The sequence below is a fragment of the Terrapene carolina genome, unplaced genomic scaffold, assembly GCF_002925995.2.
Source record: "Terrapene carolina triunguis isolate 2854851 unplaced genomic scaffold, T_m_triunguis-2.0 Scaffold374, whole genome shotgun sequence".
In the NCBI taxonomy this organism is placed as follows: Eukaryota; Metazoa; Chordata; order Testudines; family Emydidae; genus Terrapene; species Terrapene triunguis.
Genome location: NW_020664725.1, coordinates 11,552,398 through 11,578,905, shown reverse-complemented (window position 1 = coordinate 11,578,905; position 26,508 = coordinate 11,552,398). Strand labels below are relative to the sequence as shown.

Sequence of the window (26,508 nt, the reverse complement as noted above, 5' to 3'; positions counted from 1 at the left end):
CAGAAATAAACATTGCGTAACCATTTTGACTTGCGTTTGTATTTCCAGGAGTCCAATATAAGAGGCCTCAGAGGAGTTGTCCTTCTTATACCATGCTTTACTGCAACACCAGCTGAGGAGTTCTGGTCCATGGGACACATATCCTTCAATGAAAGAAGTTCCCACTTCTTTGACACATTTACTTCTGGTCTGGACACTGGAGAATATGCTATAGAGAACAACCTTGTATTGCCCTGGAGAAATGGATTAGATAACTTAATAGCCCTTTTCTGTTTCTAATCTATGTTTCTATGAAGGTACTAACTGTAAATTGCAGGCTAAGTGAGGTTTTTATAGCCAAAAAAAATCTATTTTAATTGGTAGTGCACAGTGTAATTGCTTATTGATTTTATCTGCTGGATTTCACATTGTTAAACTGCTCAAGCAGCAGAAACCTCGTAAATAAACACAGGTATTAAATTAATAAATGTTACATTTGAAGGCACGCACCATTGGTTCCTAACAAAATCAACATTTGCTAAAAAGATAAACAGTACTTGCATAAGGGCTTGTTTTGATTAGGTGTTTCCCTTCTTAATTGTTGAATTAAAATGTCTATGTGAACCATCAGGAGAGAACAGTGTCTTACATGGAAATTTGTACTTCTTCTTTATCGTGAGGGCATGGTTGTAGAATGATTCTTTTAAACAGGCAAGCCCTCAGCAGGTGTAAATCAATTTAGCTTCATTGATTTCGATGGAGCTATGCAGATTTATTCCAGCTGAGGCTGTAATAATCCTTACTGTACTTGTGTATACACTTTCTTGTTACAGACATATTAAGATGGAACACCAGCAAATTATGAAGCATGTTCAGCAGGAATGCTGCTACCCGGCCAGCAACTGTGGTTGCCAAAAGCTTTGATGGCATGAGAAGATCGCCAATGATGGGCCAAAAATGAAAATCCAGCCAGACCAACTTAAAGACCTAGCGAGTGATTGATCCAGGTATGGATTGATCTGCAAGGAGGCTATGGCCCCCTGAGATTGGCTATGATGCTGGTGATGTCTTCCTCTTCCTAATTGTTATTGTAATGTGATTATTTTGTCATGCACAATAAAATACGTTAAAGAAATAAAATAAAAGGACAACACAGCCTAATATGCAATTACCAGCCCTGACATAAAGCACGGGGTTTCCCAGAACCCCACCTTCTCTAAGATCATGACATCAGCATCGTCATCTGAAAGGAAATCACAAGGAAAATATAGATCTTCTCCGTGCCTATGCAAATGTCATGCATCATCTAGAGAATGGTTTCATTCCCCACTTCCCCTCTTGCAATGAATCGTTGTGAAAGAAGAAGTTAATTAGACACTAATACGGTCTCTTGGCTCACGCTAACCAGATCCCTGGTGAAAAACGTTATACCACAAGGTAAAACAGTACTGTAGCTTATTTATTGCAGGGCACTGGCCTGTATCCCTAGTGATCTGCTAACAGGCCAGTGTCCTGAGTCGCTTTGGCCTCGCCACGAGCGTTTGATGCTTGGCAAAAGCGCTGTGTACATCAATCCTGTGGCATTTGGTAAGAAAAGACTGATAGGCACTCCAGCTGCTAAGATCTTGAGTTTGGGAGACTAGGTGCTGCCACCAAACTTTGCTAATGGAGCAGTGCCATGCACCCATGGCATATTGCATGAACTCTTGCCACTTGGTAACATGGTAATAGCTTGAATCCTTGGCAATATGACACATGGTAATGGAATTTCATGAACTTGTAGTATAGGGGTAATAATCTTTGGCACTTAATAGCATGGCACTTGGGTGGACGCTTGGTACCAATAGGGGTGGGGATGAGGAGGAGTGGTGGGTATGTAGGGTTAGATAATACAGAACTCAGCTGCTGGGTTTATTGTTATTATTTATGGTGTGCTGCCTGTACAGTCTGTGCTACCAGACATTGGCAATAGAGTTTAGACACAAACAGGACCAGGTGGGCAAACTGATGCGCAAATTTTAAACCTCTCCCCAAGCCTAGTATATTCTATAAATGCTGGGGGGGACCATAAAAAGATGTGTCAGGGAAGCTGTAGTTTTAGGGACTGAAGAGAGGGGGATTGTTTGGGAAACAAGTGAGGGAGAGCCACGTCCCTGAAAGTTTAATTGTGAGAATGGGCATTAGGGTTAATTTATGGCTTGATCCTGTGCCCTTTGATGTCAATGGGAGCCGGGTGAGGCCCTTAACTGGAATATTTAGTAGGGGACGAGGGTGCACAGCGCCCTTCTGGTCTATCGGCAGTAGTAGGTTTTCTCCCCACCCACAGGAATAACTCCCAGTGAAACAATCAGAAAGCCAAGCATCCAAGATCAGACGGTACCACTAGAGCTCATCCAGTTTTCCCTCCTGTTTATCACAGGCCACTACCACCCCCTGCACCCCCCCAGCAAGCCCCCAAACCAGAATTAGCCCAAAGTATTACACTGCTCAGGCAACAAAACTATTAGGTGTCATCTGCAGAGAAGAGGAGGGCTCAAGGTGCAACCAAAGCCCCTGCAAGGGCCGAGAATTGATTAAATGTGATATACCCAGATGAGGGGCATTAGCGCTGTGATGTGAAGCCACAAAAAGCTCTGGTAATTACAGCATCCTATTATTCCCATTCCTACTTTGGTACTGTGGGTACCCTCTTATTTTAGCTTATGTATTTACTTATCACACAATGGTTCTCCACTGCCACAATTTCACACTTTACAGAGCCTCAGCTACAGCAATAGACCCTCCCTGCCCCAAAGAGCCAATGAGCTGCCTAAGACATGACAAAACAAAGCATAAGGTAGTATGTGGGTGGATAGAAATGGGGAAAGGAGGGATAGTTTGACGAAGCGTAGCTTAAGGGAGAGCTTTGAAGGCGGCAAGAGAAATATTTTTAGCAAATGGTAATGCAGCTCACTGGAAGGAAATAGCTATTAATACTTAGCTCTTAGAATAGGACAGAAAATCCATTCACTGGCTGGGAAGCCATCAAGGCTGCAATTTCCAATGGGGGTAATTGATTCAGGGTGTCTCCAGTTTGGGGCACTCCCCACCCCCGGAGACACCTTGGGGCCTGATTCTTCAGAGGTGCTCGCAACTCCAACTCAATTCAATGGGAGCAACATTAAATATGGAGATTGAGAGCCTAACTTTAGGCATTTATTTTATGTCTGAAAACTTTGCCCATCAGTGGGAGGGGAAAGAGTTTCCTAGGCACCGATTTCCCCCCCCCCCCCCCAAAAAAAAATCACCATGGAGTCAATCTTTTTGTCTTTATTAGGGATAAGGTGGGGCGGCTATCTCTGCAGTGAATTAGGATGGGAAGATCCCAGCTCTGCAGTGCATGGGGGGTGGGGGGAGAGGGGAGGGAATCTCATCTCTTCAATGCATTCCGGAGGGGTGTGGAGAGTTTCTGGCTCTACATTGCATTGGGGTGGGGGAAATCCCTTTGCTTCAGGGCATTTGGGATGTGGGGGGTCCATATCTGCATATGATTGAGGTGGGGGATCCCCTCTCCTCAGTGCATTCAGTGCTAGTGGTACCTTCTGGTCTTAGATGCTATGCCTCAATTGCCCATCGTTTCATTGGGAGTGCATTCAGGGGCGAGGATGCCTTTACTCCAGGGGTAGTTGATAGGTGGAGCATGGGCCAAATCAGGACTGCCAGATGCTTTTGAATGGACCCTGACATCTTTTATTTACTTATTATCATTATTGGGTTTTTTTTATTATTATTTTCTCTGGAGTCTTGACCTGGACTATACCTTGACCAAGAAACGTGCACCTTTGACTACCCTTGCTTTATTGCATTGCACTGGGGTGGAGGGATTACTTCTCTTCAGTGCACGGGGGTGGTCGTGGGTTTCCCTATCCGCACTGCCTTGGGGAGGGGTCCCTTTTCTACCCAGCTTTAGGGATGGGGAAGGTTCTTTCAGCCCCCTTCAGTACTGTGCACTGGGGGCTCCCGTGTCCCGCCTCTCCAGTCTGCTGGGTGGGGGAGCTTGGCATCCCCTGCAGTGTTTCTAAGGTACTGGGGGGCATTCCCGGTCGCGTGCTGGGGGGGGGGGGGGGGGCCCCCCCCCCCCCCCCCCGGGGGGGGGGGGAGCGAGGGACTCCTTTGCCTGCCCAGCTCCCGGCGGAGGCGCCGGGCAGGGCGGGGAGGCGATCGGCGCAGGGAGCCGGGGGGGGGGGGAGAGGGTGACGCGGCTCCCAGAAGTAAGAGAGACACAAAAAAGCCGCCGCAGCCCGGGGCGGGGGATCGGAACCGGACCCGAACCGGACCGGCTCCCCCGCGACACCCGCCGGTCCCTGAGCCGGGCCGGGAGCCCCGAGAGCCGAAGCGGGCCAGGGACGAGCCGGGCGGAACCGGAGCAGCCAGGACCGGGCTCCCGAGAGCGGCCCGAGCCCCCCGGCCGGCGAGAGCACCGGACCGGGCCGGCCGAGGCGGCGGCCCCGAGCTGGGAGCGGGAGCAGAGCCGCCGAACCGGGCCGGGGCCGCACGGAGCGGCCGGAGACCCCGCTCCTCCAGGCCGCGGGGACAGACCCCGCTGGGACCGGACACCGAACCGGGCCAGGATCCAGGGACCGGACGGAGAGACCCAAGTGGGCCGCGCTACCGAACCGGGCCCGGACCCCGGGGAGCGGCGGGGGGACCCCGCTGGACGCGGGGCCCGAGATCCCGGCGAGCGGACCTGACCCGGGGACCCCCCCCCGCCTCGCAGGGGAAGCGGAGCCCGGCCCGGCTGGAGGAGATGGAGCCCTGAGAGCCGCCGGCACCGCGGGGCCTAGGGGGACACCGGCAGCCGCTGCTCGGGGGGGACATGGGCCCCGCTCTGCGCCCCCAGGAGGAGAGGGAGCCGCGGGCGCGGGGGGGCTGTGAGCCGCACCCCGGCACCCCCAGATAAGGGACCCCGACGTCCGGAGGGGGCACCCCGAGAGTGACCGGTTGCGGGGCACCCCCTATTATCCCATAAGGGGGCTGTGTAGGCTTCTCCATAGGTCAGGGTGTGTATAGGTACCCCCCCCCCATAATCCATAGGATTACCCACCCTGGTGGTTTGGGAGTGGAGCCCTGTCACCCCAGGGAAGGTAAACAGAGGAACAGATACCCTGGTAGGGCCCAGTTAACAAAGGCGTCTCTTAGGCTCAAATCAGGATCTCCGCATAACCACCCTTTCCCCGGCATTTAAAGGTTTGGACCCTCTGAGGATTTACCACGTTTGAATATTTTTTCTCTTCCTTTTGGGAAATTTTTGCCCCTGGGAGAACTCGTGTGTGTTGTTGGATTATTATTTTTTTTTTAAGAGTCCCTTTGATCTGGATATTCTGATTGACTGAGCGAAGGTGTTTTTGAACTGAATTTGCCTTCTGTGCACGTCTCTTCTGGAGCAAGGCTGGATCTCAAACACTGCTTTATGTGTGGGGGGCAACATATGTGGGGAGATCCCTGCGAGAATAGTAAAATGCAAATTGGATAAAAAGACGACTCCTTGCCCAGGGCTCCAATGAGTGGCACACAGTCCACAATCACGGACAGGTTAGTATGAAACAGGATTTTATTAAACAAAAAACCCGTTTCCCTGCTCCAGAGTTGGTTGCCTTCTTTTTGGGTTTAGTGACAGCATGAAAGGTTGGGAGGGGTTGACAGGATCAGGAAAGTGGGAGTAAATTGATTTTGGAATCAGTAAATATTCCTGAGCAATTGAAATTAACCCAACATTTAAAACAGCTAATCCATATCTGTAGGAATTAAGGGATCCTCTTTCAGCCTCAGAGCTAGAGGGTCAAAGTACCCAAGACAGTCAGGTAAAATTAAGGGTTGGGGCTTCCTGGCAAGGGGATGTAATTTAGGCTACAAACATTTTGTGTATTAGGTGTATGTATATATCTATATCTATTCTTTATTGGGTCAGCAAGTTACAGTCATTCAGGGAAAGGTCACTTCAGGTGAAGACAGGATCCATATCTGATCAACAGGTATGTCTGCCCAGGTGTCTACTATATCATAGTGGTGTTTTCCAATTGTCTCCTTCAGGTGACTTCTTCAGTCTCTTGGCTTCTGTGTAAAACATCATTTTACTCTCTGGCAGTTTTTGTGCCTTTTCATCTTTATTGGGTTCTTCAGGGACAGGGGCTGGAATGTTGCTCTCTGTTAGGAGAGATTTGGATCGTATAAGAGCCATCGGATAATTCCACACAAACTTTCCATATGCGTTTGAGACAGTAGCATGATGTGAAGGAAGGAGAGTATTTAAGTTGTATTTCCATTTCTAGGCAACCAGGAAAAATGTCTTCTCTGAGGTTTTCAGACAAGATAATTTATTTTAGTGCATAGGTGTGTGTGTTTGGAAGCGATGACATAAAATGATAGCAGAACTGTGTGCGGTTTGGACCACTTGGGCCTCATGTGATCTGTACATCAGTCTTGAAGTAGCTGAGACAGGAGCATGATTCAGTTTCCAGTATCTGAGAGTAGCCTTGTAGATTCCAAAGGTGGGCAGAAGAGACACTGAGCCTGATTCTCATGTACATTAAGCCTTTTTACACTATTCTGGGAGTGTAAAGGGGCCTTAATGGGTGTTAAACTGCCTGAGTAGAATAAAGGGGCCTTGGTGTAAACAAGAATCAGGTCCACTATGTTCTGTTTATCATGTTTGTTTTCAGAATATTGAGCATTTGCAATTAATTTTTGCAATATTCATTTTTTTCTAGTGTGATAGGTGGGACAGTAACCGCTATACTGTGAATGCTGACTTGTTTTTCTTTTACAGAGCATGTGCATTAACACTGAATTGCATATTTGTATGAGTGCTGTAACGTACCATTTTCATACACAGCAAGGAGAGTTCTGTCATATAGATTTAAAAGAAATGCGTTCCCTAAAACTATTTAAAAGACATCATAGGGATAACTAGGTACTGGATCTAGGGTTTCCACCATATACAGTTCGGTTCAATGGCTCTCAGCACCCCCACTATTTAAAAAAAAAAAAATTGTTCCAGCACCTCTGTAGGGACAATAGGCTCTTCACACCAAAAAAGAAATTCAGTTGCTGAATGTGAAGGGGATACATGAAGGCAGGGGATTTGGTTGTTAATAAAACAAAAAATATTTTCCATCACTGCATTAGAAGGGCCAGTACAAAAACATAAGCACTTCCACTTCCTGCTGCTTTGTCATGTCCCAGGCATGTTCGTGTGCAGTATCCAATTAAAAGCTTGGAATAAAAATATGAATGCTGGGAAAAGAGGCTGGCTTGACAGCCCTGGAGACTAAAGCTTTCTATCATGACCGAGTACAGCATGGGCGATGGCAGGTTGGGGAGGCTTGTCCTTTGCCTTGCCACTCTGCCTCACCTCTGACCCGGAGGAACCCTTGATCTAATGGCGAGAGGGTAATTCAGTCTTCATGGCCCATTTGTTCCTTGGCTGAGACAGTTGACAAACTGCCAAATGTGACGATGTGTTCTCGTGATCTGGATATCCGCTCACTAGGAATTGGAATGAGACCACGCATGCATTCATTCATGTGTGGCACCAAATGCCCTCAAATGGTGGTCTTTTTGGCCACCCCTGTCCTGGCAACCTAGCGGTGAAAGGCTCTCTGTCACATTAGGGTAAAGAAATGTATATTCCCTTTTTATGTCTTGCTACTAATTGTGGGAATACAAAGTAGGTGCAGCCTAAGTGCAGGTCACTAGGCCTACAGAATATAAAAGCATATTCCAGGTTTAAGTTTCTCTGGTTGCCAGTGATGTTTATTAGCCTGGCTTTTTCACTCTTTCATGGAGTGCCTTTTTAAAAGTTCAGACATCCACACGTGTGCCAAACAGAAACATGAACATAGCAGGGAGGGCATTATGAGCCAACATCCTTCTCAGTTTGTGTTTATGGGCCTTTTGCGTACTGATCGCTTCTTAAATACCTATTAGGGAAAAGATCTACTGTCCATATGCATAATCTCCTTCACTCCCCCGCCCCCAACTGATTTAGCAGTGACCACCTTGAACTTTATTTGTGATATCTGATTGACATTCTTTTTGTGCAGGGTTACACTGGCTGTCGTGCTCGCAGCTCTTGCAGTTGATCTCATTTCTGGCACTAGTTTACAAGTTAGGCCAAAGATAGGAATAGTCAGTTTCAGTGCTGCTCCAGTGACAACAGGCCAAATCGCAAAAACCAGCCAGCCCTCTCCTTTTTCTCTTTGTCCCATAGCCCCTTCTGTTTAAGACACTTGGAGGATTCCAGATATTCCTGCAACTGCATCTGGGTCTGCTCAGGTATGCAATGCAGCCAATTTGTGTTGGCCCAGTTTGAGATGTCGGTCTCTCTCAAAATGCATCAAGCCATCAGCCCAGCTCTGTTTAATCAGAGATGTTATGCATCTGTTCTAACCCACCAAAGTAGGAGTGTTTCCTACAGGACATTTTCTAGCATATTTTCCCCCAGTGTATAAATGTCTCAAGAAAACACTAGGTGTTGAGTTAAATGAATTTATAACAAATCCTGAGACTGGTCAGCGAGTTAACTCCTTATCTTCAAAGCTATCCTGAAAAGAAGATGGAAATATCTGGGACATGTTAAGAATGAAGCCAGAGCATCTGTGCTATTGGACTACTGGAGAAGGGGGCAACTGAAAGAATCCTTGTGTCAAACAATACTTGGAGAGCGAATTTGGGGGATTTAATGACTTAGAGCAGTGGTTTTCAAACTTTTTTTTTTCTGGCAACCCAGTTGAAGAAAATTGTTTGATGGCTATGACCCAACGGAGCTGGGGCAGAGGGGTTTGGGGTGTGGGAGGGGGTCAGGGCTGGGGCAGAGGGTTGGGGTGTGGGGGGTAAGGGCTGTGGGGTGGGGCTGGTAATGAGGGGTTCAGGTTCTGGGAGGGGGCTCTGGGTTTGGGGGCTCAGGGCTGGGGAAGAGGGTTGGGGTGCAGGAGGGGGTCTGGGCTGGGGGTGCAGGCTCGAGTGGGGCTGGGGATGAGGGGTTTGGGGTGCAGGAAGGGTCTCTGGGTTTGGGGGGGCTTAGGGCTGGAACAGGAGATTGGAGTGTGGGCTTACCTCAAGTGGCTCCTGGTCAGGAGCGCAGTATGAGTGCTAAGGCAGGCTTCCTGCCTGTCCTGGCACTGCAGACCACACTGAGCCCTGGAAGTGACCAGCAGCAGGTCCAGCTCCTAGGCGGAGGTATGCAAGCGGCTCTGCGAGTCTCTCTCCCGTAGGCACTCCCCCTCCTCCCCCCAGCTCCATGAGAGTGCAGAACCCGTGCTTGGGGTGGGGTCAGCGTGCGGAGCCCTGCCCCCGCCCCCCAGGAGCCATACCTGCTGCTGGCCACTTATTGGGCGCAGCGCGGTGTCGGAACAGGTAGGGACTAGCCTGCTGTAGCCAGACAGCACAGCTGATGGGACTTCTAACGGCCCGGTCGGCGGTGCTGACCAGAGCCGCCGTGACCCAGTGCCTTACATTCCACAACCCAGTACTGGGTCACGACCCACAGTTTGAAAACCACTGACCTAGAGGACATGCAAAGGGTGTGCCAAGATAGATAGGGATAATGGCACCTTGTTTGTGTCCTAAATGACCTCTCATGGCATGGGAAGGATTCAGAAGCTTAAGTACACCAAACAAGGCTTTCCTCCCCTTCCTCTTTTGGGAGACTATTAAACAGCCTAGATTTTCTCTCTTCGTGATTGAATCCTGCCACCCATTGGACTATATGAAACAATTTCCCTTCATCCTTGGTGTTCGCATCCTTGGAAATGATCATGCACCCTTCACTTAATTATCTCTTAACCAGGTTGTGCATATTTAGCTCTTTTATTGCTTCCAGTCTTTCACTGTTTGTTCAATTCCTTCCCTAGTTGTCACAGTTTTTCTGGTACTGAATGGTTTTGGCTTGGTGATGTTCTGTTAGTGTTTCCAACTGTCGGGTCAGTCCTAGGCTAAGATTAGATGGTTACGCTGGCTTTAGACTTTGGTGTGTGTGTGTGTGTTTGGGTTTCTTCCTTCTGTTGTTTCTCTCAGGGTTGCAGGCTCTTCAGAGTCCCTCTGACTCAAGCTAAAATCAAACAGGCTGGCTTTGGGCGTAGCTATCTTGCCGTTTGTGGCAGGCGACACATGGCTGAGCAAGATAAGGGTTTTATTCTTAGCAGGGACTGCTGGGACTGGGTTGAAACTCAGCAACTTGCAGGCTGTGATTGGTCACTTAATGATTATCAGAACCTTGTTGTAGCTTCTTATAATGCTGCAGAAACGTTTGGATGTAGTTGTTTTTCCTTTTTTGTAACCCAGTTCCTACATTTTTCTTCCTGCAGCGGCTCCAGTCATATTGGAGCAAGGAGATTGCATGGTTACATGGACTGTGCAGGTTTGTGTGTGTGTGGTGGCTCAAGTACTGTAAAGAATGTAGATATTTTGTAAGAAGTGTGTCCATGTTCCTATGCGATTGCTGTCAAATAGGTTTTATTTATAATAGTGCCATAGCCTGTGCTACCATAATTGTAAAATAAGGCGGGGAGGGGGTAGAATTTACACATAATTATCCTTGTGAAGCTTTTAATTGTTGATTTTTCTCATCACTTGATAGTAAAGTAAACCTTAATTGTTTCTAATCCGCTTAGATGTGCTTCCCCTCTCTGAGTGTTTAAATGTCCCCTTGGTAGTTGGGACATCTTTTTTTAGCCAAATGGTGGCAAAATAACCCCTCCTCCTCTTTCTCTCTCTGAAATTCAGGGCCTTCTCTGCAACAGTCTTACTGAATAGCTAGCTACACTTACAATTTGCGCAGTGTTCATTTCGTCTATTTTTTTTCAACTTTCTCCCTTAAATCTAGTACTCACACAAGATAGATGTCGTTGAAGCCTTCCTTCTTAGTTATCGAGTGGCCAGTTGCATACAGGCATCGGTGCAAGCTTTCTTGTGTTGTCCAGTATTGTCGCCATTTCATTTTGAGTATGAGGTGATAGTCTCTGTGCTTACTTATTGTATTCTGTACTTTTATCGAAGCTGTCGGGATAGGGTGCCAGTCGCGATGTGTGCTGTTGGCTATGGGATAGACAGGAACCACAATGTCTTTTGCTACAGAGACTGAAAGTGAGGCGAGCTTGATTTTCTAGTTTTAATAGAGCTGGGAACATCTATTGTGGTTATTTGGCTGGAGGCAGGAATAGCATGCAGTGTGTTAGCCAAAGAGATATAATTCTCTTTGTGAGTAACTCCTATTGTGACATAAATGAATGCTGCTTAGGGAGGTCTGAATGGCTCTGGAACTGCCATGTGATGTAAAGCTTTCCCCTTCTAGATCTCTTTGCATCCAGCCCAGGTCTGCAGGAATCAGGGCCTGGAACACTGACCGGACCCCTCTTAGCCAGAGGTAGAAACAAAAGACTTGAAGGATGATAGAGCTATTGTTAATGTCCAGAGAAGCCCAGCCCCATACCCGGCTGCTGTGATTCCTGCCAGGTGAAGTCCTTGGACCCTGCTAGGGGGCTCTGGCTAATAGTGTGGAATAAATTTGAAACTCCCCATGGCCTCTGGAAGACAGAGGAACTCTTTCACTTTTCCACCCCTATCTCATCTAGTCTAAAAAGATTCTTATGCTGCTCTTATCACTATAGTATTTGAGCGCCTTCCAGCAGTGCATTAGATGACATGACCTATCATGTATGGTTGATTTCTCTCTCTCTCTCTCTCTCTCTCTCTCTCTCTCTCTCTTACAATTCTCCCCTGGGGAGAGGATATGTGCAGTGGAGTGTTTTTTTTTTTTGTGGGGTGGTTTTTTTTTTTTTTTTTAATGTCTGCTCTCTTTTGTCTGTGTTAGAGAAGGCAGGAAGGAGTGTGCCTTGCACTTGGAGCAGAAGGTGGTGAGGTTTGTGAGAGTCCTCAACTCCTGTGGGATTTCATTCTACAATCTCAGACCAGCCCCCGAGAAAGCTCTGTCTCCTGCACAGATGAACTTTACCCACGTGGTATAAAGTGCCATTGTGCCTGTGGAGTGGAGATGTTGACCATGATCTTCATTCCAGAGCTTTATGCAGTCTTTTAGTTATGCTGGGCTCAAGGCGTTGAGCACCTTGAAGGTAAGAACTAGACCTTGAACTTGACTCCATATTCTGTCGGAAGCCAGTGGAGAAACTGATGGGCAGGTTTGATGTGCTTGCAATAGCTTAAGCTGCTAGGGAGGTGTGCTGCAGAATTCTTTACTAGCTGGAGCTTCCTAAGGGCTGATGGCTTCATGCCCATCTGTGTCCTAGTCTTCTGAATGCTTCAGGATGAGGGGTCCACAACTCTACCCTCACTTCAGCCTTCTTTTTATGGGTCTTCCTATTCAGTGAGGAGCTTTGGTGTCTGTTTCTGCAGCTGCTCATAGCATTCCCAAGCAGAATCAGAGTGGATTTGACATGAGTCTGGACAGTTTCCCTGCTATCCACAATGTTCGTAGTAGCATCGTTGGAGCTATGACAGGTGTCCACGTCGCAAAAAACCAACCCCCCGAAACCATCAGCACAGTTGACACTAACCAGGCACTCTACTAATAGCATCAGGAGCAAGGCCATGGTTTACTTTGGTAATAGGGACTGATTTCCCCACTCGTACCTTAAGGTGTGGCTCTCGGGTTAGAGGGGAAATATATTGGCAGGGCTGTTTCAAGCATAAGTTTGGACTTCTGCTGCAGATGGTGTTGGTGCTCTGTGCATAAAAAGAAGCCTTCAGTCTCCAGGGCTGTCAAGGCGTTACCTTTCACCAGCGCTAAATTCTTATCAATAAGGATTATACTGGTATATCCTCCTTGTGCTTCTAGATTTGGGAACATAATGCAGTTGACATATTGCATGGTGATATGTAACTTACGTTTGTTACGGTGATCATTTTTTCATCATCAGTGAGTTTCTTGTAGCAGCCTCCCATTAGTATTGCTAAAAATTCAGAAGCTTTACTCCCAGTTAAGGCCATGTAATACAGCCGTAGTGTAGACATGTCTACACTATGACTGTAGCGTCCTAGTGTAGACGCTAACTACTGTGACAGAGGAGGGAGTTTTTATGTCACTGTAGGGATTCCACCTTCCACAAAAATGGTAGCTAGGTTGATGGAAGCTGCATCTGCACCAGGGCTTAGGTCGGCCTAGCTACGGTGCACTGGGGTATGAATATTTCACACCCCTGAGCACTGTTGTTGTGTTGACCTAACTCTTACATGTAGAGCAGGCCAAAGAACACCCCCCTCCCATTATCTATTTTGCAAGGTCTGGGTTTGTGTATGTAAGAGGGGCCAATAAGAATTCAGAGAGACAAACCCTTTTTTCGAGCCAGGACGGCAATTCTGCATGTATTGTCACTCTACAATCCAGCCCTGGAAATAACCATTAGGCTTTAAAAACATATATCAAATTTAAAATCTCACTTTAACAAAACTAAGGCCCTTAATTATTCCGAAGACTGAATGCAGATATTGTCTCCGCATAAAAATAGCGGCCTGACAATGAGGAGGAGAGGGAAGGGATGCAAGGCTTTTTATAAGTAAAACAAGAAAGGGGTATAAAGCATATAGAGATGTAATAAACAATGAAAAGGGGGAAGGCATAGAATGCAAAACAGGCCACCAAGAACTATAGAAATCAAGCAACAGGCTTAGAACGGAAGAGCAAATAAAGAAAAAGGCAGGAAGAGACTGTTGGTTTGTTTTTTAATTTTGTGTTTGTGTTAAACAAAAAAATAAAATAAAACCATGTATATTTTTAAAACAAGCATGGCAGGAAAAGGCATTGTCCTCAGTTTACATTTAAATGTAAATACAATTATAAATAGTAAAACCAAAACAAATGGTATTAAACACAAACTGTGGAGTAAACAAAATGTGCGCCAAACATCCCCACTTTTGTCCCTTCCTTTTATGCTGCATCCCTTTTCCCCACCCTTTCCCTGTCTGTATTTTGTCTGTTTGGTCTGTAAACCCTTTTGGCAGGAACCTGGTTGTCTTGCATATCTGTGCAGCTCATCTACCGTGTTTCCCCGAAAATAAGACAGTGTCTTATATTAATTTTTGCTCCCAAAGATGCGCTAGGTCTTATTTTCAGGGGAGGTCTTATTTTTCTTGTCCTGCGGCCAATCAGTGAGCCGCGCGGCGGCGCCCGCCGCTAGGTCTTATTTTCGGGGGATGCCTTATATTACAGTGAGAGGCAAAACTGGAAGTAGGTCTTATTTTCGGGGGATGTCTTACTTTCGGGGAAACAGGGTAGCAATGTTTGACCCTATGTACATGATGTTGCTGCTTTTATTTGTTGGCAAACTCTTAGAATTTGTCCACTGAGCTATTTTGAGCTTTGCTTTTGGATCCTTTAACTTTTGGGTTCTTCAGTGTAAATTAGAATGAATTAAGAAAGTCACTCTCCAAAATTGAGACCGCGAATGACCAATGTTGTCCCCGGGGCTGAGTACCCAAGCTGGAAAAGGCACTGATTTATTGCAGGTGGGCTCCCACACATTAGCGACAGTTCAAGTTCTAATCTAGTTCTGGGTAATCTCATCAATCAGGGTCATTATTGTGTTTGTCAGTTACGTGTTGTCAAGTGTCCTGCTGATTATGGCTGAAGTGTTGCTGTGTCTGTCAGAAACACAATGTCCACTGTGTGAACCTATGGATTGCAACAGGACGTGCTGATTTGTAGAGGCTCAAAGTGCATCTCCCATTTGTTTAAACAACTCAGCAAAATTATGGCATTTATGGTCTGAACTCACTGGCGATGTAGAAGATGTGGCATGAAGTGTGAGGTGTGAATTAACAAAAAGGGCCTGCCTTGGTGCAGATAATGAGGCTGCAGGATTTGTGCTAGCTGCCAAAGGGAGAATCCCAGGACAATGGAGTGTCTAGCCTGCTTATACCCACATGAACAAGGTGTAGTTTTGCTGGGGCTGGACATTTGAGTTGGTTCAATCAGCTTCTGAGCTCTTCAAGTGTGTGCTTCAGACTTTAAGAAATAGATGGGGGAAATTTGACTCTTCTTATCTAAGTAATGTTTCTCTTTAAAGCTGTGTGCACCAGTCCAGCTAACAAAGTTCCTGTTTATCTATGAAACTGATCTCAAGTTCGTCTGTAGGCGCTGAGTCCTGGTTCGTGATATTGCAGGCAGTCGCATGCCAGAGCACTTGGGTGACTTCCCAGTGTAGAGAGACAGAAGCCTGTAGCCTATGAGGAGTTAAGTATGCTTTCATGGAATTTTGAACAATTCCATAGTAGCTGGCAGGAGGTTGGAAGGCATGAACTGACCTAAGGCAGTGTTTCCCAGCCTGGAGGGAGGTGGCCAGATCTCACGGAGGGAGCACTAGACTCATTCAGGAGGGGCACAGTGCAAGGTAAGGTGCAGGATCTTCAATCCGGCAGCGCACCTACCTGCATGCATATGCTGCAACCTGCTGGTCCATATAAAGTGTCAGGTGGCTGCTTTCAAGTCTTCTCTTCCTGCTGTGATTGTGCTCCCCAATGTAGCTGGTTGGCAACTGCTCCTGCATGTTCTGGGATGAAGGCTCAGACCAAGTGTCTTTTCTCTGCACTCCTGCAGTGCAGAGGCACCAATAGATGTCCTATCCCATGCCCAGCACCACATAACCTTCTGATGAAGAGGGAAGGAAATTGAGGCTACCAGAGATGGGGAAAGGAGAAGAGTTAGCAAAAAAAAAAAAAATTAAAGAGCAAAAGAAGAACAAGAAAAAGATAATGAAAACCGATAGAAAATGAGCGAGAGAAAACTTGAACAGGAGGCAACCATAGGATATAGGAGAGGCTGCTCTTATGCCATTCCCAACAGCAGGCTCTAACTAAAAAGGGTGAGAACCATTGATCTAAGGGAAGAGAATTTGCTGGAGCATGACATTCCTTTCAGGTTCATAACATTCAGCTGTGCTTTTCAGCAACACCATGGAAGTGTATAGATGCCTGTTTGAAATGTGGGGGTAGATATTCATGCCCAGAGGGGCTGCATGGTGGTGTTGAGAACCGTCAGTCCCTTCTGGCAGTGGTTGTGTTTTTGTTTTTCCATTTGCCCTGGCTTAAACGGATGCACTAGTGCACGGGGACACTTGGGCATTGTTGATATTAAATACTTTCCTGTGTCGTACATTGGTTTTCAAGGTCAGTCCTTTTGGTAGCATGGTTCTGGCTGGCCTGTGTAGACGGGAAAACTTGCTGGAAATTTTTGTTGACTCCAGAGACCAAATTCACCAATGGCTTCTTTAGGATTTACACCCACTTATACCAGGGCTGAATTGTTGATTAACTCAAAACATTTTCAGCCATTCTTTCCCCCATCTCCCCTTCTGCTCCAGGCTGGACAGCCATGTTACCAGGAATTTTTCTGTGTAGATGGGGGGCCTTAATGGCTGCTTTCTGGAAGAAAAGTGGTGAGGGAAGGATATGTTTCACTGGAAACTGAAGGAGGTGTATGGAGGAACCAGTGTGATGTGAATTCATTAAGGTCAACAGGACAATGAGAGAGCTCATCTGTGAGAATCCGAGCATTCTGTATCCCAAAGATAAGAATGATAGAAATCCTGTAATGGTGATCTGTAACTCACATTGGTGATCTGCTCCTGCAATCTGCTGAGAAACACAGGAATGATAGGTTGTGGTTTGCCTTGTGTAGTCGCTGTGGTTTCTGCAACGGAAGTGGTTCTTGTGGGTGATGATCTGATCTTAGAGATTGTTGGTAGTATGTGTACTATCATTTCGTTTCCATTTTTGTTGGCTGGTGGAATAAGGCGCCCTTGGGATGCTGCTGAAAGAGCCTTTTATAGTCTTAGCTATTTATAATTAGGTTTTCTTTAATTCTGTCACTCCATGCTGCAATGAAGGTGTCAAAGTGCACAGAGACTTGATGAAGTTAACAACACTGTCAGAGGCTTCTTCTTTACCACTGAGCTTCAGACCTCTTTGTAGTGGGAGGCAGCATTCCTGTAGTAGTTAGGACATGGGGATAGGGGCCACAATACCTAGTTTCTGTTCCTAGTTCTAACCTGGATTTGCTGTGTGATGAAGGCTGCTTCACCTTTCGGTTCCTCAGTACTCCATTTCAAAATGGGGATAAGCTTGTACCCCACAGTAGCCTTAAGCATAATGTCGAGTGCTTTGAGCTCCTCTGAATGATGTGATAGAAATGCGTGTAGTTGTTAGTTAATCCCTGTATAAGTTCTTTGCTCAGGTGGGTTAAATCTATACGTTGGATTTTCAGGAAGATGTCAGCCCACTGTTAGTGGTTGGTTCACCCAGTAACTTCTTTAACTTCTGACTTGAGAAAGCAAGCATGCCAGTCTGTCCTTCAAAATATGGAAGGTTGAATTTAAAAATCAGCGTGATCATTTGTAAATGGTAAGATTGTTTGCTTTAGCCATTCACCAATGTTGTTGCAGCCATGCATGTTATATGACACATCTTTAGCTCTGTCTCTCTTTTTCCAGTAGACTTTGTCATCGGGTTTTGGGCTCAGTGAAGGTATATTAATAATACTTAGATTTTTATCTAGGGCTGTTTACACAAGGCAATCAATCCCATTTTATAGCAAGAAACCGACTGGGGCATGGAATAGAAGCCAGGAGTCCTGACTCCCAGTCCTTCTGTTCTAAGCACTAAACACTTCCTCCCTGGGAGTCTGAAATGCGCTTTGCAATTGGCTACAACTACTCTTGAAATTGTGGGTTGCAGTAATACTGGCTGGCAGGTGCCAAGAGAAGGGGGAATAGTTAGTGTTATGATTAGTGTTTATTTTGACAGTCCGCCTCCTTCAGAAAGACTCTTCCTATCTGCTTCTCCCAGCAGTGTTGCAGTGTTCCTAGGTCATTGCTGAAGCAGAAGCAGGCAGTTAAGCTGAGGGTGGTGGTGGTGGAAATAACCTCGCAACAGGTCTGTGGTGCAGGCAGTTCTCAATTCTCAGTGATCTTGTTGTCTGGAATTCAGCCAGTTGAAAGGAATCCCATTTTTGTCATTAATTGCTCCACAGCAGCTGGGAGGCTGTTTTTGTCAAGGCTGCTTATTTATTCCACTGACAAGAACGTCACAGTGCTTGTGAAGCACTTTTAAGTTCCTGCTCCACCTATCGCTGTTTGTGTTATGAGGAAACCACTCCTTCAGATCTACCCTGTGCTTCCTGAGATATTAAACATTAGGAGTCTCTGGATCAGCTGTAGAGGAATTGCAGAGGGTCACCCCATTGACTTAAAACTCCAGCCTCTCTCTCTTTCTCTCTCTGCTGAAGCTTCTGGTGGACGGTGGAAAAATTTTCCAGTAACAAGTTGGGCTTTTTTATTTTAAAGCTCTCTTCTGGAACACTGTGTGGCGTGTGGGTTTTTTGTTGTTGTTGTTTTTGTATTTTTTTTTAAACAAAAGCATAATTTTAAATCAAAATTGAGGTCAACCCCAATACAACCATCTATCAAGTGGGCAAGGAGGGAAATAATCGCGAAGGAACAGGCAATTAAGGAAGTAAATATAGTAACAGAGGTACAGTGAAGTCTTGCAACGAGCACTGAAGAGAGCCACAACGGAACTCTGGTGGACATCTTCAGACAAGGCGTTCTGTATTCAGGGACCTCATCTATGGAAGTCCCTATCCCTAAATTGATCGAAGCAGGACTTTGGAATGGAGAGCAGAAACCATTTGGTCAATCTCAGTTTGCCTTGGAGGTAGATAGACGAAGAGGTTAGATAATGCAGTGATAAACTCTGTACAGATGTCTGTAGATATGAAGGGCTTGCTCAAATACCTAGGGCCTACAGTGGTAGCAGTGTGTTCTGTGGATTTATTTAAATTCCGTAGTAACCATTTGGAGGTATGTCGTCATTCTCCTTCATTCTCCCCTGGTCTCTGTCCTTTCCCCAGCTGTGTGTGCAGAATCTCAGTGGCTATGTGAATCTGGGACAGCAATAACATAAATCTGGGGGCTGTCCTCTTCCAGTGACGAGGACTCCAGCCACCACCACGGCCCCAGGATCTGTTTCTCGATGACAGTCAGCTCAGTTCAGAGGAATGATAATGTGCAGTAACAAACTCCCACTGGCAAATTAATTTCATCTTCTAAGGCTGCCCACCCCTCTCCCGTCTCTTCCATTAGGTTTGGAGATACTTGCTTTAGATTAAAGCACTTTTACTTAATAACCAAGTGGCTCCAACTTCCATACTGCCATTAGAATAAATAATTTAATCAGACTATTTCAGAAGTCTGAGCAGGAAATACAGTAGGGAAATTGCCCTAATGCAGGCTATTCATAAATTAATTAAAATAAATGTTTCCTTTCTTCCTTGTCAATACATTAGCGGCTGATTTTCTGACCTGTGTTTGATATCCTGTATGTGGAAATCTGGATTGTCTCAATAACCTATGAAGAATGTGTTCAGCTGTTTGCACATTACTGTGGAACACAACGTTCTTCATCCTTTGCAGAGGTTTGATTGTGAGCAACTTCCCCTGGTTGTATAATGTGTACGTTTGGCGCCGGGGCACAGTGGGAATTAGAGAGAGGTTTATTTGCTGGCATTTGAATAATGCAGCCATATAGCGTTTGGAGAGTTGCGACTTCTGGCAAATACAGGTGTCTGAGACCTATGACCATAGGAGCACTAGCCAGTGTCCTTGAGAGCATTTCAGCAGATAAGCTGGGTTTGTGTCCTGGCATGACACAGGATGCAGTCACAAATCTAAAGTTAACATTGAAGTATACAGATAATATCTTATAGTTAACGATATAAATTTAATTATCAAATACTAGCTGACAGATGATCTCTGTTATTGGTCTAAACTTGGCTCAGCGATTGAGGTTTGAGGACAGCTCCTCCCAAGCTTAAAATAGGAAAAACTTGCAAAGGGGAGGGGGGAATGCAATTCTCTGCTAGTGAGCAAAGATTAAAAATACAGATGAATCATCTATCAGGAACTATTAAACTAGGGGCTTGTCTACACAGGGAAATTTACCAGTATAATTATACTGGTATAACTCCTTGTGTACACTCTCTGTTTTTCTGTAATAAGCTTGTCCACACAGGTGTATATACCAGTATAATTATAGAGGTAGCATAGTAAAATATGCCAGTAAATTTCCCCATGTAGACAAGCCCTAACACCTCGCCCCCCGCCTTCCCCCCCCTTCCCGCTTTTCCCCTGACTGCTTGCCATGGCATCATTTTTGTGCTAGAGACATGTTAATCTTTCCCACTGCTGTGGCAGGGGGGACTGGAGAGCCCTGGCAAAGACTATTTATTGGCTTGGGACTAAGAGGGAATTGTCAGTGCAGAAAAAAATTGTAATCATTGCAGCATCAGGAGTGACAAAACAATTAAATTAGTTCTTGGGCATCTATCGCCTGATCCCAGAGTCTCCAGACAATATAGGAACTCGAAATGTCAGCACTGGTGTTTGGTTCTGGTCACATCCTGGGGGTAAGCAGGTGAATGCGGCCACTAGTGCCCTGGGGGATGGATCTCTGCGTTTTCAGCGGCTGGGAATACGAATACAGATATTGCTGCCTTGGGGTGTCGATCTCGCTGCATTCTGAAGTTGGAAGTGTGACTCTACGCTTTAGTGACCTAAGCGGTAGATTGTATTGACAGTAGGGAAAATACTTACTCTTGCTTATGGAGTCAATATTCTGGTGCCTCTGCAGTTCTCCTGTATTGATTTATACTATGGGGTGGAGACTGAGATAGGAGAGATTTCATAATAGGTTGAGAAAATCCTTTAAAAATCTTATGAGAACAAGGATCCAAGATTTTTTTCTTTCTGATCATTGGCCCATAACTAGTGTTTGGACGAGTTTATTCGCTTTGAAAGCATTTGTATTTGTCGTCTGAAGAGCTTCTAACGCTGGCTGGTGCTGTAGCGAGGTTCTGGATCTTAAAACCATGCTGTTGTCTGTCTGTCTTCCTATCCTCTCTTTATTTCTGATGAGATTTTTGCTGCTGTTGGATAACTTGCTCTGGATGAGGGGATGTTACCATTGGGGTAACTGGGCATTTCAGCGTTTATTTCTGTCTCCGATTGTTTCATGAGATAGCGATCTATAAAATGGTCACTAGTTCCTTTAGTTTAGCATGCTGCTTCAGCAGTGGTCTCAGCTTGAATTTAGCAAGTACCAATCCTTGATCTGGTATAATTTTCTATTCCTAGAACAGCTGGTTGGTCTTCCTTGTAGCAGTCTTGCTGGAAACTATCAAACATGGAAAACAGGGTAAGCAGAACTTTGCATACTAGATGGTTTTAAAATATTTAATACCTCTTTGAAATTGGTCAAGATAAAAGATCAAGGAAGGAAATGTGACTTTTTTAAATGGAGCCCTGCATATACCATGGTCCTGCATCAGAAGCCAGCCCAGGCAAGTGAAAGCTTCAATCGAGTTAGAGCTCTCATGCGGGAGGGAAATCCTTTGCTTTGTGCTTCTAGGAGCTTTGTGTTTTCTGTTGGTTTGTCACTGACTTGGTATAATTTTTCAGCTCCTTTCTTTTCATGGACTAATAAACTTCCATTATTTGTACTAAAACTTGAAGATATTATCGTTGTTCTTAGGAAATCCCCATAGAGGTGCCCTAAAGCAGCCTGCTGTGTGACTCATAACTTGAGAGGTTAGAGGCTAGTACTCTTGGGCACTTCCCCAATTTCCTCAGATCAGCAGATTCTGTTTAATATCTATTAGTAGTAAGTTTTAAGCACAGTTATTGTTAGTACAGTTTCAGCCACAACATGGACACAGCTTCAAGGTTTCCACTACATGAAAGGAAATGTCTTAGCACTGCAGGTTTTGTTCAGAGTTAACACAGCCATGCATAAGAAAGAGACAGCTGTAGCTGAGTGTTGTAATGATTGGCTCTGTAGACTGTCTTGCCAGTCTAATCCTAACTTGGCTGATGTGTGCTTGTCTCGATGGAGCCCAGAAAGTGGGTTTTACTGAGTAGAGCTAGTGGATTTGCCTGGTGAATCACTCGGTGAGGTGAATGATGATAAATAGGGTCCTTTTGTGAGCGCTCAGCTCAGATGTGCTTTCTTCTCTTTTTTCCCCCCCGCCCTCACCCAGCCCTGTTTCCAACTTCTCTGACCTTTGGGTTCTTACTTAGTTCCCTTGAGAAGTTGTTTTAGTTGTGTAGCACTTCTCCTGCACCTGATTGCTCTTCTCTCATTGCCTCTTTGGCCGTTGGTAACTTGAGATGGATTGTGTTCTACAGGCACACTCCTCCGTTTCATGTGTTGAATCGTGAAGCTGGGCCCTCACCGAAACACCTGGGCACTCTGGAGCCCTCCTAGAGGGGCCTCATTCCACACTGAGACCCTAAATACTGTCTAGATTCCTCTCCTGTATCTGAAACCTGGAGACTTCTACATCTTTCCCCATACTCCACTGCCCATCTCTAGCATACAACTGAGGCGTCCTTTTGTTTTTCCTCCCTCCGTCTGAACATTCTGAGAGTTCATTTTCTGTATCCATAGGCTACAGCACTGGTCTTCTCCTAGTGTCCTTGCTAGATTACAGTACTGATTTAAGACAATGTGGGGAGTGATTATAGCACTGGATTGGGAATCTGGATTCTATTCCCACTTTAGCCACTAACTTGCACTATGATGTTGGGCAAGTTGCTTCCCCTTTCTGGACCTCGGTTTCCCAATCTGTGAAGTGGAACTAGAAACTTGCCTTTTAGAAATTGTTTGAGGTTCTTTGATGTTCTTTGATGAAAGGCCATGTAAGCGCTCAATAGTAGCATCTTAACGTTCTGCTTCTACCTGACCCGCTCTAGAAACTGTCTACTGTAAACTTGCAGAAGTTTCTGTTAGGAGGAGGCCTCTGTCTTGAACTTCCTCAGACTGATTGACTTAAGTACCACAGCATGCAACAAGTTTCAAATCCCTAAATAGAATATTTGACTGTCACTCGTTTGTTTAGCAAGGCATTTATTGCTGTCATTGAAAAGTATGGCAAAAGTGGCAGAGCTGCAGTGCTTTAGAGCCCCAAAATGTTTGCTTTCTCCATAGTGTGGATTATGGGATGCTGCAGTGGGGTGCAGCTATCTTAAAGGGAGTGATAGCCTCTTTGGGGCAGGGGGAAGGCATGGCACAGAGGACACATTAGCTCCACATTTCACACTCTATGCTTAAAATGTGTACAGCTCTACAAGTGGCATGAAGGAAGTGACTCGAATGTAATGGAACAAGTGCATTGGATGATAGCTGCAATGCTGGCAGCGTTTGTGTCTTTGTGGTCAGAAGCCATCTTTTTGGAGGAGTACTAGTTGCAGTGCTGTGAGGTGGGTGGGACAAAGGCATAGTACACATCTGAAGGAAAACTAAGGCTATGAGTTAGAAACAGCAGTGGCACAGGGAAAAAGGTGGTTGTACTGTATGTGTCTTGTAATGGAAAAATACAGTTTTGAATGCAGTATGCAGACTTTTTTTGTTTAAAAGCTCTATTGCATCTTATGTAACACTGCGTGTGTGGAAAAATAATGAAAATTTAGTGAACCAAGAACTCTTCTATACTGTCTGATAACCCAACGGTATTGAACAAAAAGGAGTGGGAATCAGTCTCTAATATTTACTGAGGATACTCATCAGTAGCATTTTGAATGTAGAGTCATTATTCCCTCTCTTCATATTTAAAAGCACAAGAGCTCTCAGGTATGTTAAAAAGATCGACTTGGTCTTGTGGACTATGTGAAGTTGCTCAGCATCCTGCTGAGAGTTTTTTTGTAGCTGACATTTATAGTATATCAAACTGCAGCCTGTGTTAAAGTTACTGATTTTCTTTTTTAAAGTATGCAAAACCAGCTTTATTTGAGGCCATTTACCATTGTCAATCACTTGCACCCAAATAGTCAATATAAATTACACTGATTTGTTGGCCATTGATGCAAGAATTGCTATTAATAGGCCAGCTTTTCTCACCCTGAGTGGAGCCACAGTGCATTATATAATAAAACAAAGACATGGATTAATATCTGTGATCTTATAAATTTTATTCCATTCCTACTGTGATAAGGAAATACAGGTGTCTAATTCTCACATCACATGTGATATAACTAAAGGAGATGGAGCCATAAAGGTAAATGTTTTATACATTAATGAGACTACCATGCAATAACATTGTAGTCTTAAGGCTTTTTATAGACTTAAAAAAATGATTTCCTATCCTTCCATAATTTTTAAACAATTCTATTTACTTGTAGGTTTTTCTTCATCACAGCCACTTTGAACTTTTCAGTCTTCCACATCTGTAACTTTAATTTTTATTTCTTAAGAAATTGCTGACTACTTGAATACTGGTATCTCTACAAGCACATGCTGTGATAACCTGCAAGCTTTGTGTCATTTTAAATCTCTGAATGAGCTTTAATGATACAAGTTTAAGCTGCAGTCCCAAGTGGTGGTAGAGAATATGGGAGTTAGATGGGCTTTTGCAAAAATATTGTTACTATGGCAATTTTGGAATCTTAATCATTTATTCAGCTGGAGATTTTCTAATAGACACAACATTTTAAAATCAAATTACTCTGTTTCAGCCCTAGTTCAGTATCTCACTACTGAGCAAGTTAGTGCTGTTACCTTCTCTCCATTCTTTTTAAACGAGCTGATCATGATAATTATCTAGTGGTGGTGATTTGTTACCAAATAGAGTTCTGTTGTTGGCAGCCCTGATAGATTCATAGATTATTTTTATTTTTTTTTAATTATTATTATTATTATTTTTTTTTTTAAGGCCAGAGCGGACCATTAGATAATCTACACTGACATCCTGTATATCCGAAGCCATGAAATTTCATCCGGTTACCCCTATATTTAGCCCGATAACTTGTCTTTGACTGAAATGTAACTTGTGTTTGGCTAAAGCAGATCTTCCAGAAAGTCATCCAGTCTCAATCTGAAGACACTGAGAGACGGTGAATCCACCACTTCCTTTGGTAATTTGTTCCTGTGCTTCATCTCCCTCAATGTTAAAAATTAGTGACTTGTTTCTAACTTGAATTTGTCTGGCTTCTGCTTCCAGCCATTGGTTCTTGTTCTGTCTTTCTGGGCTAGATTAAAGAGCCCTTGTACCCAATATTTTCTCCCTATGAAGGTCCTTGTACAATGTAATCAAGTCACTTCTCAGTTGTCTTTTTGATCAACTAAACAGATTGAACTCTTTAAGTATCTCACGGCAAGTCTTCAAATATTATTTTGGGGTATTTTCTGCATGCTCTCAATTTTTTCAAAGTCCTTTTTAATCTCTGGACACAGCTGTGACTGAACTTGTATGTTCCTTCAGTACTGGCCTGATTCTGGGATGTGCGCTGAGCCCTCTCCAGTGGCATGGAAGCTGAAGACACTCAGTACCATGCAGACTCAAGCCTTATGTGCTGTAACATTGGTAGAAATCCAGCAGAAAGTTGTAAAAGGCAAGTCAGAGGCATGAGTGATCAGAACTGGAACTCTCAGTAGCTGCCCTGCAGCTTTTTGCTCGGATGTGGAGTCCATTCCTTGGGGACCTCTCCACATCCGCTGTGTGGAGCTCTGGGAAGCTGCTCTTTTCCCATGCTTGGCTCCTTATTGGGGTAAAGGTCTGTGAATTCCGCATAAATATTTACCATATCCCATCCTAACCAGCAGAGAGCTGCTAACGCTGTTTCTTAGGAAAACAGGCAGAGTTCTGCTTGTTGTTTGCAGGGTTCATGTCTCATGTGTGCCTGAGCAGGAAAGCGTCTCATCATCAGTAGAGGCTGTGACGGGAGAAACGAAGGCCAATATGAAAGTTATTGGACGTAGAATAACATACAAAGAGAGGGGTGATCTATGGAAAATGGGTACTGAGCCACAGATACCACTGACCCCATTCTTTAGAAATACATAAATAACTGCCAGAAAGATTTTTTTAAAAAGGAAAATAGAATTTGGCTAACCTATAAGGCTTACAAGCAACATCTACTTTGGAGTTTAGGGGGGAGTGTTCCTTATTTTTAAGAGAGCAGCATCCCTTTTCCCTCATTCATTCTTTCTTTCCTTTCCCTCCCTTCCTCAGGGGTCTAGAAACCATTAAATTGTAGAGAACAACCCTGCAGAGTTTGCGGACATGGACTAAATGATCTAATAAATCACAGCTATCGCTAATTTCTCTTATCACCCAGCTGCACTGAACCTCTTTGCTACATGGCATCATGGGCTGCTGAATCAGATTTTTGCATGATTGGGAGGTTTAATTTGGCACAGAGGGCACTAGTGGATGGAGCTATTGGGGAGTAGGGTTGTTGGATAAGACAAGGGATGTATGAATGTTCATTCTTGGATCCCCTCATTTTACACCTTATCCTGGCATCTTCCTTAATCCCCCGAAGCAGCAATAAAACATGAAAAGAACACTCTGGGCTCCTTTTATTCCCCCGAAAGTTTTTAATCACTTTATCTTGTGATGAAAGCTAATATATTGTTATAAATCAAAAGTTGTGGTTAATTCTTGCCAAAGTCAGCCAGAAGTAAAGCTGTCAGCTACTCCCTAGCCCTAAA

At 44.9% G+C, this 26,508-nt stretch overlaps 1 protein-coding gene across 4 annotated transcripts in view; it reads left to right on the top strand.

The window, feature by feature from the left end:
- The first annotated feature begins 4,221 nt into the window (after positions 1-4,221).
- ARHGEF12 (Rho guanine nucleotide exchange factor 12) overlaps positions 4,222-26,508 on the top strand; it is a 96,346-nt gene continuing 74,059 nt past the window's right edge. For 2 of the 4 annotated variants that reach the window (XM_024196653.3, XM_024196652.3), the window contains exon 1: positions 4,222-5,550. In XM_024196653.3, the coding sequence (XP_024052421.1) occupies positions 5,519-5,550 (32 nt within the window). In that variant the 5' untranslated portion in view covers positions 4,222-5,518. Of the gene's footprint in view, positions 5,551-10,337; positions 10,376-26,508 lie in introns of those variants that run through there. The other 2 variants (XM_024196656.3, XM_024196654.3) reach the window with 2 other exon arrangements.